The following is a 13,316-nucleotide window of genomic DNA, read 5'->3' on the forward strand; positions in this document are numbered from 1 at the left end:
TGTCATCACCAAGTGGGGGACTGACTCTTCATTGCAGAAGAAAGAACCCATAGGAATCGATTTAAGGGGAATTTTTTTTTTTTTTTTTTTTTTTTTTTTTTGAGACGGCGTCTCGCTCTGTCACCCAGGCTGGAGTGCAGTGGCGGGATCTTAGCTCACTGCAAGCTCCGTCTCCCGGGTTTACGCCATTCTCCTGCCTCAGCCTCCCGCGTAGCTGGGACTACAGGTGCCCGCCACCTTGCCCGGCTAGTTTTTTGTATTTTTTAGTAGAGACAGGGTTTCACCGTGTTAGCCAGGATGGTCTGGATCTCCTGACCTCGTGATCCGCCCGTCTCGGCCTCCCAAAGTGCTGGGATTACAGGCTTGAGCCACCATGCCCGGCCGTGGAAATTTATTTTTATAAATGTATTAGTCTCCTAGATTTCCTAATTATGTGATCACAAAGAAGCTGAAGAATTGGCCTTGTCTGATTTAATTATCCTAAAGATTTGATGAAAAGCAAACTGGAATCTGCTTTTCTCTCCCAACAAACATACTATTGGTAGCATATGTATAACTAAATCATTTTTCCTTGTGTGTTCTTTTTTTGTATTTGAAATATAATTCAGCAAAATGAATGTGGGAGTAAAGGATACCCTGCTTCTCTTGTAGCTCTTTTGCCCTTCATTCCAGAAGCTGGTATAGTGCGAAATCAACCTTAAATATTTTGGTCCAAAGCAGAATAAGATGAGGCGATCTAGTCTGCCCCCTTGGCTCATCTTTAATTAGATGTACCTTGAGAAGGACAGCTATAAGCCTCTTGATAAAATGGAATTAGAAGCTCAGATCAGGCCTACAACTGCAAGATTTTTCTAAAACGAAGTTAATTGATGTCCTGGAAATATTTCTACAAGTGCCTGTGAGGCAGTTTGAGGAATGAAGGCTAGAGGAAGGAGATTTAGTGCAGTTGCTTTCCCCTATGACAACAACTGTGATTTCCTCCCTCCAATATTCCCTTGATGTGCCCTATATTCTTCGGTGGGATCCCCTCTGTTCTGAGGAAAGGGAATGAAGTCTGACTTACTCTAGAAGAAGGGCTCCACAGACTTCATCTGAGAGTCACTGGGCATTTAATTGAAGACCAAGATTTTCCAGCTGTTGATATTCCTTGCAGTAGAAAACTACAAGTAGACCACCTCTACAATAATGTAATACAAGTATCTAGGAACTTGAGTGCCTCCACAGACCTTAAAATTGTTTTAGCCCAGAGCCCCACCCAAGCACTCCCATTTTTCTGCTGAAGAATCTTTGCCAAAACCAAACGTTCTTGTCGAGTTTTGGAAACCATTAGCCTTAGTACATCCATCTTTCTTCACGCAACACAACAGACAGTTGTTCTAAATCACTCCTCAGTGGCATGAGAACTTAGTCTTCTCTGAATCACACATCATAATTACCATCATCCCCAGCATGCTCTGATTTTCTACAACAAAATATGCTTCATAGGCTTTGTCACTGGCCAAATCTGGATTTAAATGCTCCAGCAATAAAGGTTTTTTTTTCTATCTTAAGCACTTATGAAATATCTTATATTTGCATAAAGCTAAACTAAGTATCAAAATGAATTTTAAAGAGAGAATATTGAAAATGATAGCTCCTGTTCTTATGTGACTATTGTTTCTTCATTTTGAGCAATAGCATCAGTGCAGTAAGTAACCAGAAAGTATAAACACAGGTTAATGCACTAATATAAAGTCATACAGGTACTGAGGCAACTCAGAGATACACCCTGGATCTTGTAGAGCAAAAAGAAAACTGAAGAGTATCCTAGGCTGAGGGTCATCAAGATTGTAGTCAAAAAGAGATGTATGAGAATTGGTTTACTCAAAAGAATAGGGTTGCAGTAAAGTAGGGTGCCCAAATAATGTCATCTGGAGAGTCAAAGATTTTTTTGACAGGAACCCTTGAATTCCTGGCTAATGACTTTTAAAATAATTTCAATTGCAGCATAAATTCCTATGTGACTCAGCAGTGCCTATATATTTTGTTGATATCACAGTTTCAATTTTGTCAGTCATATAAAGAATGATGTGTCTGCCTTACCTAGCTCTAAACATTGTTGCATGAAATGTGCTTGCCTGTGGTTGCCCCAGGAACATCTTTCTCTCATCTTCATGTGTTTGATTATGTAGATCTGGAAACCAAAACCCTCCAGGGGGCTAAAGGTGAAAACAGTCTCAGCTCCACAGGAACTTTTCTTGTGGAGAATTCTAGTGTGGACTTCCAGAAATTTCCAGACAAAGAGATACTGAGAATGGCTGGACCACTCACAGCAGATTTCATTGTCAAGGTGAGCCCAATTTAGATACTTCCTTTTCAAGCCACGTCCAAACTGATGTTACTTATAATTTCCCGAGCAGAGAGAGACTTTAGGTTCTGACATATGTTTGGAAAGCCTGTTTGTCACCCAGGAAATGTTTAATCTGAGGGTGTTGAGCTAGCTGCATCCTGGACTTTATGAGAACATATGATATTTTAAGGTCATAGGAAATCTTTATTATATAATTAATACAATCTTTGTTATATAATTAATAAAATTACCCCTCCTAAGAAGCCAATGTATCATAAGTTGGTGGCTATAGATTGTTTTTAAAATAGTTTGGATACAGTCATTGACTTATATAGGCTATCCTCAATAAAAGAGAAAAACAAACCGATTATCCACAGACTTGGTCAACTCATCATGCTTTCCAATGGCAAGTTCTGTTTTCTTTTGTACTGGCAAGAAAACTAAGTTGTTTCCTTCTATCAGAGCTTCCCTACTCTTCAAGGTAATATAAAACACATTGCTGGAAGCTACATGCACATTCTGCTGGAAAAATGTACACACTAGAAGAACATTTGGGAATCACAATAAAATAAAACATATTTTTTCCTTCAGTAGGTCAGGAGGACCTGAAGGATTTCAGCTGTAAAGCTGTAAAACTTGTAATGTGTCCAGGACTCCATAAATTTTTCATCATGGGACCTGGAGCCAGAGGACATTTGATTTAAGCTAAAGCTTGATGACCCCATGGCAGCTGGAAGTAAGAATGCATATAGAAAAATACAATAGGCAGTAAGGTTGGAGGGAGAAAGGTTCCAGAATACTGTCCTCCGTCTCCATCTGCATGGTAGTTCTCTTTAATCCAGTCCAGACGCCAGCCACATGAACGTGAGCAAGAAGCTACAAGCCATCAGAGGTAGCTCACTATAGAAATGATGCTGTAGGTAGTTAAATGATTTCCGTTAAGCAAGAAAATCCAGTAAAGAAGTGAAAGATGTCTTTATTCTTTGAAGCCCTTGGAGTACCATTAAATAGACCATGTATACTATAGTAATTTCCCTAGTGGCCTTGTGAGAGTTAATACACATACTGAAATTATGTAACTGGATTCAAGCAATATTACTTACATTGGAACAGCTCACAGCATTGTCAAATGTGTTACATCTATCCAGTTGCCTTCTGCACCTCACCACTTGGATAATAGGCACAACAAGCCCAACATGCCTAAGTTTAACTTGAGCCCCAGATACCTGCTTTAACATCTTTATTTTTTTAATCTTACAAATTAAGACACTGTCTACCCAGGCAAGTGAGAACCCTTTGATTCACCCTGATTTTCCCTTCTATGTGCCGTCGGTCAGGCTTCATCCAAACTGTCTCTCAACATTGGTTTTTCTCCTCCACAGCTGCCACTGTGTTAGCACGGGCCTTTACTTTTTGTCATCTGAACTAGTACCATGGACCCTGAGCTAGTTTCCCAGCCTCTGATTTCATTGCCTATGTTACCTTCAGAGTGCATTTCCTAAAACCCCTTCCCTAATTCTTCATAACCCCTCACCTTCACTCATTGCTTCTAGGTTAGAAGACAAATCCATAGCACAGCATCTGTTACTCTCGTTTAGCTGGATTGTGCCCACCTTTCCAACCTCACCTTGGACTTTTCCCCTTCTGTTTCAGCCCTGAATGTTGGGCAGGTCCCCCAGCACCTTATACTCTCATAACTCATTACCTTTGCAGGATGCTGTGCCCTCTACCTGGAATGCTCTTATCGTGTCTTCTTCCATTCTCTTCACTACCTCTTACTTCTTCTTCAAGATCTGCTCCTTCTAGGAGTATTCTTTGACTCTACCCCAAATTTCTGTCTGTATCTCCCCACCTCTGTGTTCCTTGAGGGAAGAAACTGAATTGTGTTTGTCTTCATATCTCTGTGAGAAGAACCCAATAAGCACTAACAAGTGCTGGATGAATAAAGAATTTTTGCCACACAACAATTGTTTAAATAGAGCAGATGCTGACATCTCTATTATACCCACAAGGAAACTTAGCTTCAGGAAATTTGAGTGACTTGCCTGAGTTCACACTGATGGGAAGCCAGCACTGAAAATCACATCTCTTTACTTCTGGTCCAGAACGCTTTCAATAGTTTGTGTTGCTTCTAAGAGTATACATCTTTTTCTTCAGTGTTTCATTAGAAAACACTGGGAATCAAATAAATGTAAAGTTATTCTAAGATAGATTGTGTGATTCTTAAATTAATTTACTTAAACTTTAAAATGAGCCAGATAATTGAAGTATATAGAGAAAAAAAAAGAAAATGATCTTTTTTTCTAGTACTTCATAATGAAACAATTTTTCCATCCCTAATTTTCGTCAGAGAAATAGCTGAAAATAAGATATTACTATTGATTATTATTTTTCATGATTTAAGTATTACAATTATATATATCATATGAATTAAGCTTTCAGTAGCATTCAAAGTATAGTCTCTTTTGCATCATGTATATAACACACATATATAGTTGATTAATCAAATCCTCTTTATAGATTTAAATGGCCGTTTACTCAAGTCTCAAACCAATCTCACCTTGATAAGCATCATTAGAAACACTGAAATCCATCTTCACAATAAGCAAAATAGCATCCTCCTTGAGATGAGGTCATTACCCTGGCGATCCGGTGGTATGAAGTCAGGTGACTCAGAAAGTGGAATAAACCAAACATAGAGCAGAAAGCCATCAGTGTGGTGCTTACACAGAGGCCATGAGTATCTGGTTCTTCACAGAGAGCTGTCCAATGGCTATTTGAAGACTTTTTTTTAAAGGCATGGAAGGATTTTATTTTTGAGATGTGGACATGTCTCTTAAAACAGTCTAATTGAAACAAGTTCTCTTTTATTTTTTATTAATTTTTTATTGACAAGTAAAAACTGTATATTCATCATATACATGTTTTCAAATATGTATACTTTGTGGAACAGCTGAACTGAGCTAATTAATATATGTATTACTTCACATATTTATCAATTTTTTTAGTATACTTTAAGTTCTAGGGTACATGTGCACAATGTGCAGGTTTGTTACATATGTATACATGTGCCATGTTGGTGTGCTGCACCCATTAACTCATCATTTACATTAGGTATATCTCCTAATGCTATCCCTCCCCACTCCCCCCACCCCACGACAGGCCCTGGTATGTGCTGTTCCCCTTCCCGTGTCCAAGTGATCTCATTGTTCAGTTCCCACCTATGAGTGAGAACATGCAGTGTTTGGTTTTCTGTTCTTGCAATAGTTTGCTGAGAATGATGGTTTCCAGCTGCATCCATGTCCCTACAAAGGACAGGAATTCATCCTTTTTTATGGCTGCATAGTATTCCATGGTGTATATGTGCCACATTTTCTTAATCCAGTCTGTCATTGATGGACATTTGGGTTGGTTCCAAGTCTTTGCTATTGTGAATAGTGCCACAATTAACATACGTGTGCATGTGTCTTTATAGCAGCATGATTTATAATCCTTTGGGTATATACCCAGGAATGTGCTGAGAACACTTAAAATCTATCTCTTGGCAATTTTCACAAATACAATACATTGTTATTAACTGCAGCCACCATGTTGTAGGTAGATCTCTTGAACTTATTCCTCCTAACTGAAATTTTGTATCTTTTGACCAACATTTCCCCCACAATTCACTTCCACCTCAACCTCCTGGCAGCCAACATTCTACTCTTTGTTTCTATTGGGTCAATTGTTTTAGATTGGATATAGAAATATTATTAATATCACATAGTATTTGTCTTTCTGGGCCTAGCTTATTTCATTTAACATAGTGTTCTCCAGGTTCACCCACATTGTCAAAATGACAGGATTTTCTTCTTTTTTTAAGGCTGAATAGTATTCCATTGTGCATATATACTATGTTTTGTTAATCTGTCTGTTGATGAACACCTAGGATGATTTCACATCTTGGCTATTGTGACTAGTGCTGCAGTGAACATGAGAGTGTAGATATCTCTTCAATATACTGATTTCATTTCCTTTGAATATATACCCAGGAGTGAGATTGCTGGATCATATGGTAGTTCTATTTTTCAAATTTTTAAAGAAATCTTTATACTGTTTTCTACAATGGCTGAATCAATTTACATTCCCACCTATAGTATCCAAGGGTTCCCTTTTCTCTACATCCGTGCCAACACCCATCTTTTGGCTTTTTGATAATGGCAATTCTGTTAGGTGTAAGGTGATATCATAGTATTGAATGCCTTTTCCTGATGATTAATGATGTTGAATATTTTAAAATATGCTTGTTGGCCATTTGTATGTCTTCTTTTGAGAAAAATCTGTTCCGATCCTTTGTTCATTTTTCAGTCAGATTGTTTTCTTGCTATTGAGTTGTTTGAGTTTCTTGTATATTTTGGATATTAACCCCTTATCAGATGTGTGATTTGCACATTTTTTTTTCCATTCTGTACGTTGTCTCTTCACTCTGTTGATTGTTTCTTTCACCATGCAGAAGCTTTTTCTATTTTTGCTTTTGTTGCCTGTACTTTGGGATCATATTCCAAAAATTGCCCAGACTAATTGAAGTTTGTCAGTATGTTTTCTTCTAGTAGTTTTATAGTTTCAGGTCTTACATTTAAGTCTTTAATCTATTTTAAGTTGATTTTTGTGTATAGTGTGAGATACGGGTCTGATTTCATTCTTCCACATATGGAAGTTTTTCCAAACACTACTGTCCTTTTCTCAGCAACTTTGTCAGAAAATCAATTGACCTTAAATTTGTGGATTAATGTCTGGGCTGTCTTCTGTTTAATTGGTCTATGTGTTTGTTTTTAGACTGGTACCATGGTGTTTTGATTACTATAGGTTTTCAGTAGATTTTGAAATCAGGTTGTATGATGCCTTTAGCCTTTTTCTTTTTTGTTCTAGATTACTTTGGCTATTTGGGGTATTTTGTGGTTCCATTTTAATTTTAGGGGTTTTTTTCTATTTCTGTGAAAAATGTTATTGGAATTTTCATGGAGATTGCATTAAATCTGTAGATAGTGTTGGGTAGTATGGACATTTAACAATATTAATTCTTTCAATTCATGAACATAGGATATCTTTCCGTTAATTTGTGTTTCTTCAATTTTTTCATCAATGTTTTATAGTTTTCAGTCTTTCACTTTCTTGATTAAATTTACTCCTAAATCTTGGGGGGGGGGTTGGTAGCTATTATAAATGGGATTGTTTCCTTAATTTCTTTTTTGAATGGTTTGTTATTAGTGTATAGAAATGCTATTGATGTTTATATGTTGATTTTTTATCCTGCAACTTTACTGAATTTATTGATTAGTTCTAACAGTTCTTTGGTGGATGCATTATATATTAATTTAAGCACCACATTACTTTTTGAAAAAGATATGTAGGAATCAGAATGGCCACTTGTCAGTATCTCCATGAAATTTTATTGCCAAAATACCATTTTTGTTTCTTTAAAAGGAAAAGATTTTTTTGTGCAAAAGGAAGATTTTCTGACAGTGAGCAATTGTTATATATTGCCCTTGGTTCCAAAATAACGTTTTGTAATATCCTTCTCTTGCCACCTTTAAAACTGGACTGAATTCTCATCTTGCTTCCTAGAGGAGCATTTCTTCTAAAAATTTTAAGCTTGTTTCGTTGGCTCTACATACATTTTGACAATGCCAGTTTAGTGTGGTAGAATAGATAATCTGATGCTTACTGGGTGTGTGACCTCAAGGATATTGCTTTGCCTCCTTGAACCTGTTTACTCCTTTATGAAATGGTAATAAAATACTCCTCACTCCTGAAGGAGCCCTTGTGGGGGATTAAATGAGATAATGTGTATAAAAGTGGATAGATCCCAATTACTTACTTTCCATCTTTTTGAAACACTTTAACTTTCAGTCAAACAAATCACTATACTCTATCTAAACAACAGCAGGAAGCTGCTTTGCTGAAGATGGTGAAAGGCTGATGCATTTACCAGTGATATACCCAGGAACAATTTGGCAGATGTAGCCATTAAGATAAATGGCTATGAGAGCAGACTGGCGGTGACATCTGTCAGTACATTAATTATTAGAGGTGATCTGGCCATCATCTGGATAACTGGCTGGCTTAGTATCCCCTGCCTCCCTTACCATGTGCATCTTTTCTGAAGCTGCAGACCCAAGGAAAGAGAATGACTTTCCCAGGTAGAAGAGTCCTTCTCAGTCATAGGTCCATTCTTCATTAGAACCTCCAACTCAGCTCTACCTGTAAAAGCACCTAAGATATTTTGGTACATATTCTGGTTTTGCCCATTTGAAAGATCTCTGCAGAAAGCCAGATTAGACAGAGAAGAAAGTCATTGATAAGTATCTAAGCTACAAAAGTAGCAGAAACACACAACAGAAGAGAAAACAATAGCATACTCAGAGCTAAGAGCACTAACTCATAATTCATGCACTGATAACGAGAGAACACTTATTTCCTGCAGAGGACAATTTTAAAAAGGTATTGCATTTCTACAGTTGGAAAATTTGGTTAGGAAGATTGGCATCATTCCAATTGTTACCAAAATAGCATCTTTGAGAATTCTAAGGGAACAGAAACTTTGTGATTTTTACTTGTATTAGTTAGAGTATTAGGCAAAGACGATGCCTTCATATTTTGTTCTAGACAGCCTTGAACATAACCTTGCATACAATTCAGGACACAAAACTTGTTTTTATTATAAGAGGAAACAATACAAGGAGTCTGGAGAGAAATCCCATGTGCAAAATAATGGGAATTTACTTTATTAAGTTTATAAAATTATATATATAATATATATAATTGTCTCTCTATATAAACAATTTTGAAATAATGATACATACCATTGAATACTAAAGAAAAAAAGACACAGAGTGAAAGCTATAGATATGCACTACAAGCTAATATGCTTAAGAAAGCCTTTGTGGTGGGTGGATCACTTGAAGTCAGGAGTTCAAGACCAGCCTGGCCAAAATGGTGAAACCCCATCTCTCCTAAAATTACAAGAATTGGCTGGGTGTGGTGGCAGGCGCCTGTGATCCCAGCTACTCAGGAGGCTGAGGCAGGAGAATCATTTGAATCCAGGAGGCAGAGGTTGCAGAGATTGCACCATTGCACTCCAGCTTGGGTGACAAGAGCAAAACTCCATCTCAAAAAAAAAAAAAAAAAAAACAGAAAGAAAGAAAGCCTTTATGATACTTGGGCAGCCTGTAAATCTTGGGTAGGATTGAAATACAGTTAGTCCTCTACTTACAATAACCAACAACAAATTTTTGACTTTATGTTGGTGCCACAGCAATATACATTCAGTAGAAAATGCATTTCAAGTGCCCATACAACCATTCTGTTTTTCACTTTTAGCACAGTACTTAATAAATTATATGAAATATTCAACACTTTATTAGAAAACATGCTTTGTGTTGGATGTTTATTAGAAAACATGCTTTGTGTTGGATGTGTTGCCCAATTGTAGCCCAGCATAGGTGTTCTGAGAACATTTAAGGTAGATGTGGGGAAGCTGGGATGTTTGGTAAGTGAGGTGTATTAAATGCATTTTCTACTTACAATATTTTCAACTTATGATGGGTTTATCAGGATATAACCCCATTGTAAGTTGAGGAGCATCTGTAACCAATTCTTTTATCCACTGGAGGCTGAGCATTGGCCAATATTTAATCCCAGATTGGTTTCACCCTGACACCCAGCATGTTTCTAGACAGTCTCCCCATTTTCGTCAACCCGTACTTATAGAAGGGAAAACCATTGTCCTAAGCCATGTGTTCTTGAGAGGAAAAGTTTAAGTCAACTGCAGGAAAGAAAAGAAATGAATAGTACTGGTTCATTTTCCTACCCAACTTTTACGGGTAGTGACTCCACTGCCCCTTTTGCTGATAGATGTCAAGCGTTTCGAACTGAGCTAATCAGAATATACTGCATTTCTCGTCAGATTTCACACATTGTTTTGCCAATCACACAGCTAGGTTTAGGATGCAGAGACAGAGAACTGGTTCATCATCTTTCTTTCAGTCTTGAGAGCTGCAGATCCCTGCCCAATCCTGCCTCGCTCCCCACCACCACAGTACTAAGCTGAGTTCTGGTCATTGGTTTCCTGTCCTTGTCATCCATCTGACCACTGGGACAGTGCTTCAAGTAGGCTGCAGTCTGCTTTGCCACTCAGTGTCTCCTTCCTGACAAATCTTTGCCACCCTCTTTGTTCTTTAGACAACATTATACCTGTTGTTTACAGAGAAGCATCTCTGATCTATTGCCCTACTCAAGGGTTGGGGGCAGCATTAATCATAACCCTGAGCTAGGTAGGTTGGGCACAGTGGCTCATGCCTGGAATCCCAGCACTTTTGGGAGCTGAGGCAGGAGGACTGCTTGAGCTCAGGAGTTTGAGACTAGCCTGGGCAACTTAGTGAGAGATCCCATTTCTATGAAAAAGAAAAAAAAAAAGAAAAACTCTGAGCTAGGGTTCTGTGGGCTGAACTGCACTATTTTCCAATATGGAGGTCTGGAGTTCTAGAAAAACTAGAAAACTCTGTAAGAAGTATGGAGGTAAAGTTGGGTACTAATATTTTTAAAATAATTTTTAATCTACTAATGCCTAATCTTAGCATTTCCAACTGTTAAAATTATCAGGTATTTCAAACAGCAAGACGACTGAATCTGTTTCATTCCTATAGTAAGTAGCACTTTGGCAAGCCCTCTTCACTATACTATCCTGCCTAAAAGACAGCCTTCCAAGGAGGGTAGAAAGTGCTTTAGGGTTGGGTGTGCTGGCTCACGCCTGTAATCCCAACACTTTGGGAGGTCAAGGCAGGTGGATCACCTGAGATCAGAAGTTCAAGACCTGCCTTGCCAACATGGCAAAACTTCGTCTCTACTAAAAGTACAAAAAATTAGCTGGGCGTAGTGGTGGACACCTGTAATCCCAGCTACTTGGGAGGTTGAAGCAGGAGAATCACTTGAACCTGGGAGGTGGAGGTTGCAGTGAACCAAGATCCTGCCACTTCACTCCACCCTGGGTGACAGAGCAAGACTCCATCTCAAAACAAAGTGCTCTTGGATAAACATTGTTTTGTAATAATACTGTTTCTTTTTATGAAACAGTGTCATTTGATAATCAAGTGATCACTAACATCTTCAAGGAAACTGGCAGATATGTATAAAAAGATAATAACTCATTAAATAATTTATCACAAATAATAGTTTGAAATTCCAAAAGTACCTGAAAGGTATATAATTCAGTTGTTTGTTCATTAACGCATTTGTTTATTCAGCCATTATTTGGATACCTACTATGTGCCAGACATTGTAGATGACACTGAAAAGTGATGACCAGGATAAATGTACCTGCCTCCATGGAGTTTATAGAATATGAAGGAGAAAGATGATAACAATTATTTCAAAATGTGGTATTTATAGATATATAACTGCTATAAGGAATATTTTATTATTGTTACATATCTTTTCAAGCTCAAACAAAAGCATTTTAAAATAGTCTTAACAGCAGTTCCTGAGAATACAGTATCACTGTCAACTACCAGAACCCAAAATTGAATCTAGTAGACTGATACATTTAATAAAGAGATGTACCAGTTTTTCATGTTATTCTCTCCCTAGCAGGCATACTGATGTATGTTCACTGTTCCCAAGCTTTCCAAAGTCATGACATCCCTGTTGCTCTGAGAGCAGTGTGACCAAGTCATATAACACTGTGGATCCCAGCTCAGAGGTACACAGTAGTGGCTCACCTGTGGGTTCCTTTTGCCTCCCTGTCCTCATGAGAGCAGCAACTGAAGAGCTAAGCCGGGTTGGGGGGACCCCTGATTGCCAGTCCCCTTACTGGCCCATCTGAGGCAACAGTTTCTACATTAGTGAGAGAAAGAAACTTAGGGAATATCCCAAAGCTCACGAATTGCCTTTTCCCAATGAAAAAGGAAAAGGTGCTTTCACAGTGCTTTATCCGGAACAGCCTTTGTGTGCTTAATGATGTTTTCATGTGCTTATGGTATCTTCTCGACTCCTTGGATTTTACATGGAATTAAAGCTCAACCATAACCCCCCATACTCATTTCTATGGTCTTCTAACTCTGTCATGACAGTGCAGTCAATCGCTATGGAAAAGTTTTTGTCTTGTCTTTTCATGTTAGTGTGAGAAATCATTGTGTTGAATTAGAAACACTGAAACATTGTGATTATAGGAAGAAGAGTTTGGTTTGAATACTCTTTTTTATTAACATAAGGAGGTCAAAATTACATATACCAGATGTGTTTAGCTCCCTAAACCAAATGTGTCAAACTGAAGCTTTCTAGAACAGAGTTTCTCCAAGTATTATGATGTTATATCCTCCTCACTTTGGCTGTAGGAAGCTAAGATTTTTTCCCTTACTTCCCAGGACTCAGGTTAGCATTCCAAAAAGAACACCTGCAAAAACAAACAGAAAAAGCAAAAAACAAAACAAACAAACAAAAAATTCATCTCTTTAAATCTAAACAAGTGTTCTGGTCTTTTATTTTTTCATGAATCTTATGTTTAGATGAAAGTTTTTTTCTAATAGCTTTCCAGTGTGATAACCACACATCCCAAGAAAGCTAGAGACTTTTGTAAGCTTAAAAAAAAAAATTAAAAAAGAACTTTCCAAGGAGTGTGATTAATACTACACCCCTAAGCAAGCAATTAGGTACCGTTGTATCTGACACATAGAAATGAGAAATAGGAATCTATAGGCAGTGCTCTTTTTTTGTGAAAGACACTGTATTGCTTCAGCTGTTTTTTTTAAAGTAGGGAGCGGTATCACTGTTTATTCTAATTGGAAAATACGTGAACGCTCTACAGGTCAAAATCCCAGGGTAATATGAGACATTCTGTAGGGTTCTCTCTTCCTTCTTTCCACCTCTCTCAGACTTTCTGGGAAACTTTTCCATATTCCCATCTAAACTCCAAAAACTGATGTAGAGTTTAGCATCCATCAATTTTTCTTGG

At 37.8% G+C, this 13,316-nt stretch overlaps 1 protein-coding gene across 2 annotated transcripts in view; it reads left to right on the top strand.

Annotated features, from left to right (window-relative positions):
• The window catches only part of ADAMTSL1 (ADAMTS like 1), a 979,130-nt gene that overhangs the window by 722,184 nt on the left and 243,630 nt on the right, over positions 1 to 13,316 (top strand). For both annotated transcript variants that reach the window (XM_033237422.1, XM_033237423.1), the window contains one exon: positions 2,172 to 2,329. In XM_033237422.1, the coding sequence (XP_033093313.1) occupies positions 2,172 to 2,329 (158 nt within the window). The remainder of the gene's footprint in view (positions 1 to 2,171; positions 2,330 to 13,316) is intronic.

Source organism: Trachypithecus francoisi, unplaced genomic scaffold (genome assembly GCF_009764315.1).
Source record: "Trachypithecus francoisi isolate TF-2019V2 unplaced genomic scaffold, Tfra_2.0 Lachesis_group16, whole genome shotgun sequence".
NCBI lineage: Eukaryota > Metazoa > Chordata > Mammalia > Primates > Cercopithecidae > Trachypithecus > Trachypithecus francoisi.